The sequence below is a fragment of the Rhipicephalus microplus genome, chromosome 1 (genome assembly GCF_043290135.1).
Source record: "Rhipicephalus microplus isolate Deutch F79 chromosome 1, USDA_Rmic, whole genome shotgun sequence".
In the NCBI taxonomy this organism is placed as follows: Eukaryota; Metazoa; Arthropoda; class Arachnida; order Ixodida; family Ixodidae; genus Rhipicephalus; species Rhipicephalus microplus.
In genome coordinates, this window is record NC_134700.1 from 244,729,467 (window position 1) to 244,731,038 (window position 1,572).

Genomic DNA, 1,572 nt, shown 5'->3' on the forward strand with positions numbered 1-1,572 from the left:
ACAACAGAAACACGCATGCCATAATCCTTCAAACATATATATTTTGAACACAATAACGTGAATAACTTTATTACAATAGGCCATGGAACAATGACATCGCGACCTCATCTAATGACATCGATCTTGACACAAATATTCGCATATTCGGTTCTTCATTTTATGAGCACAGTTGCCGTGGTTTTTTTTTTATATATACACAATGAAATATCACTGCGCTATTTTTTATTATAAAACCGTCGCAACCGACACCTTATGGCGAACACAGAAACATCGCTCAGTTTAATTGGTTGCATATCTTCATTTGTTGTGCAGTTTGTGGGACGAACAAAGCCTTCACGATTATCGTTAAGACTATCGTGATTAAAACACAGCGTGATTCAAGCACATCGTTCAGACTTACACAACGTGACTTGGACTGTTGCTCAGTTTTAACTTTATTTACGTTTGGCGCAAGTAGGGTGGTGTTTCGGTATATCCCGTCGTATCACAGCTTAGATCATGTCACCAACATGGCAGTGATGACTAGACTTATCGAATATGACATGATGCGTATACACAGAATTGTACCTCTATCACTTTCAACTGCGTGTCAGCCAAAGCACGCATCAGATCACGTGCCTTTGAGGACTCACAGTATGGGCATCGGCTGACGCTTTGCAAAGAAGACGACGAAGAAACGAGGTAAATCAGACACTTGTTTTGCCTGTTTTGCGAGTACTGTAAAAGCATCTTCTAACCTGCTCCAGTCCGATTGCAAGTGATCTGTACCACTGTCAGCGCAGTGCTTCGCCAGAGTGCTCAATAGTTAATCTTTTTCTGAGGCCTACAATTCCAAATGTGTGCGTTTACGCATTCAGGGAACGCGCAGCAAGGGTATAGAGTTTATCTTAACGATGCTTGCGAAGCGGCCGTATGACATGGTCTCACGTCTATCTGTAGACAGGGAAATAGTGGAGCCCAACCAGCATCGCTGTAGAGAAGTAGAACTCGCTGTTAAAACGCAGGAAGTTCAAATAATAAGACCAGCACTCTACGACAAGCACGCGACGTGGTTTACCGCGAACCCCGCTGGAAGAGATGGACGTCAGTTCTTTGAAACGGTTCCTGCTGGGCTCGGTCTTTACCGAAGCGTGACTTACAATTCTGTGCGGTAACGTACACACATTTCACAGTTAATACAGACTAGATGCAATGTTTTTCGCATGAGTGTCCGTAGATGATCTATTCTTCTCTGTTCAATGCGAGAAATGGTTCGCGAGAGGTCCGTGTAAACAGGAATGCGAACGGGTGTTTCAAGGCCAGGGCCACGGCATACCACTGAAGTCCACCGGCCCACCAAGTCCAGCATCCGCTTTCAGCAAGCTGATGATTACCGCCATGGCCGCCTCGTCGTGCCCTTCACTGTTGCCCTGACTTCTGGCAGTCAGGATGTTCCTACCCACGAAGCAGTTCACCAGGTCCAGATCTAGGATGAAGAAGCAGAACGTAAAACTGCAGGCAAGACTGGGGTAAAAAATTGGCAGATCCCACGTACAGTGGGAATCCGTGATATGCGAAGCACAAATGAGAAAG

At 45.4% G+C, this 1,572-nt stretch overlaps 1 protein-coding gene across 1 annotated transcript in view; it reads right to left on the reverse strand.

Moving 5' to 3' along the window:
- Positions 1 to 1,172: 1,172 nt before the first annotated feature.
- The window catches only part of LOC142767144 (protein cycle-like), a 21,674-nt gene continuing 21,274 nt past the window's right edge, over positions 1,173 to 1,572 (reverse strand). Inside the window, 1 exon segment of the mRNA XM_075868367.1 lies at positions 1,173 to 1,465. Coding sequence (XP_075724482.1) covers positions 1,293 to 1,465 — 173 coding nt within the window. The 3' untranslated portion in view covers positions 1,173 to 1,292.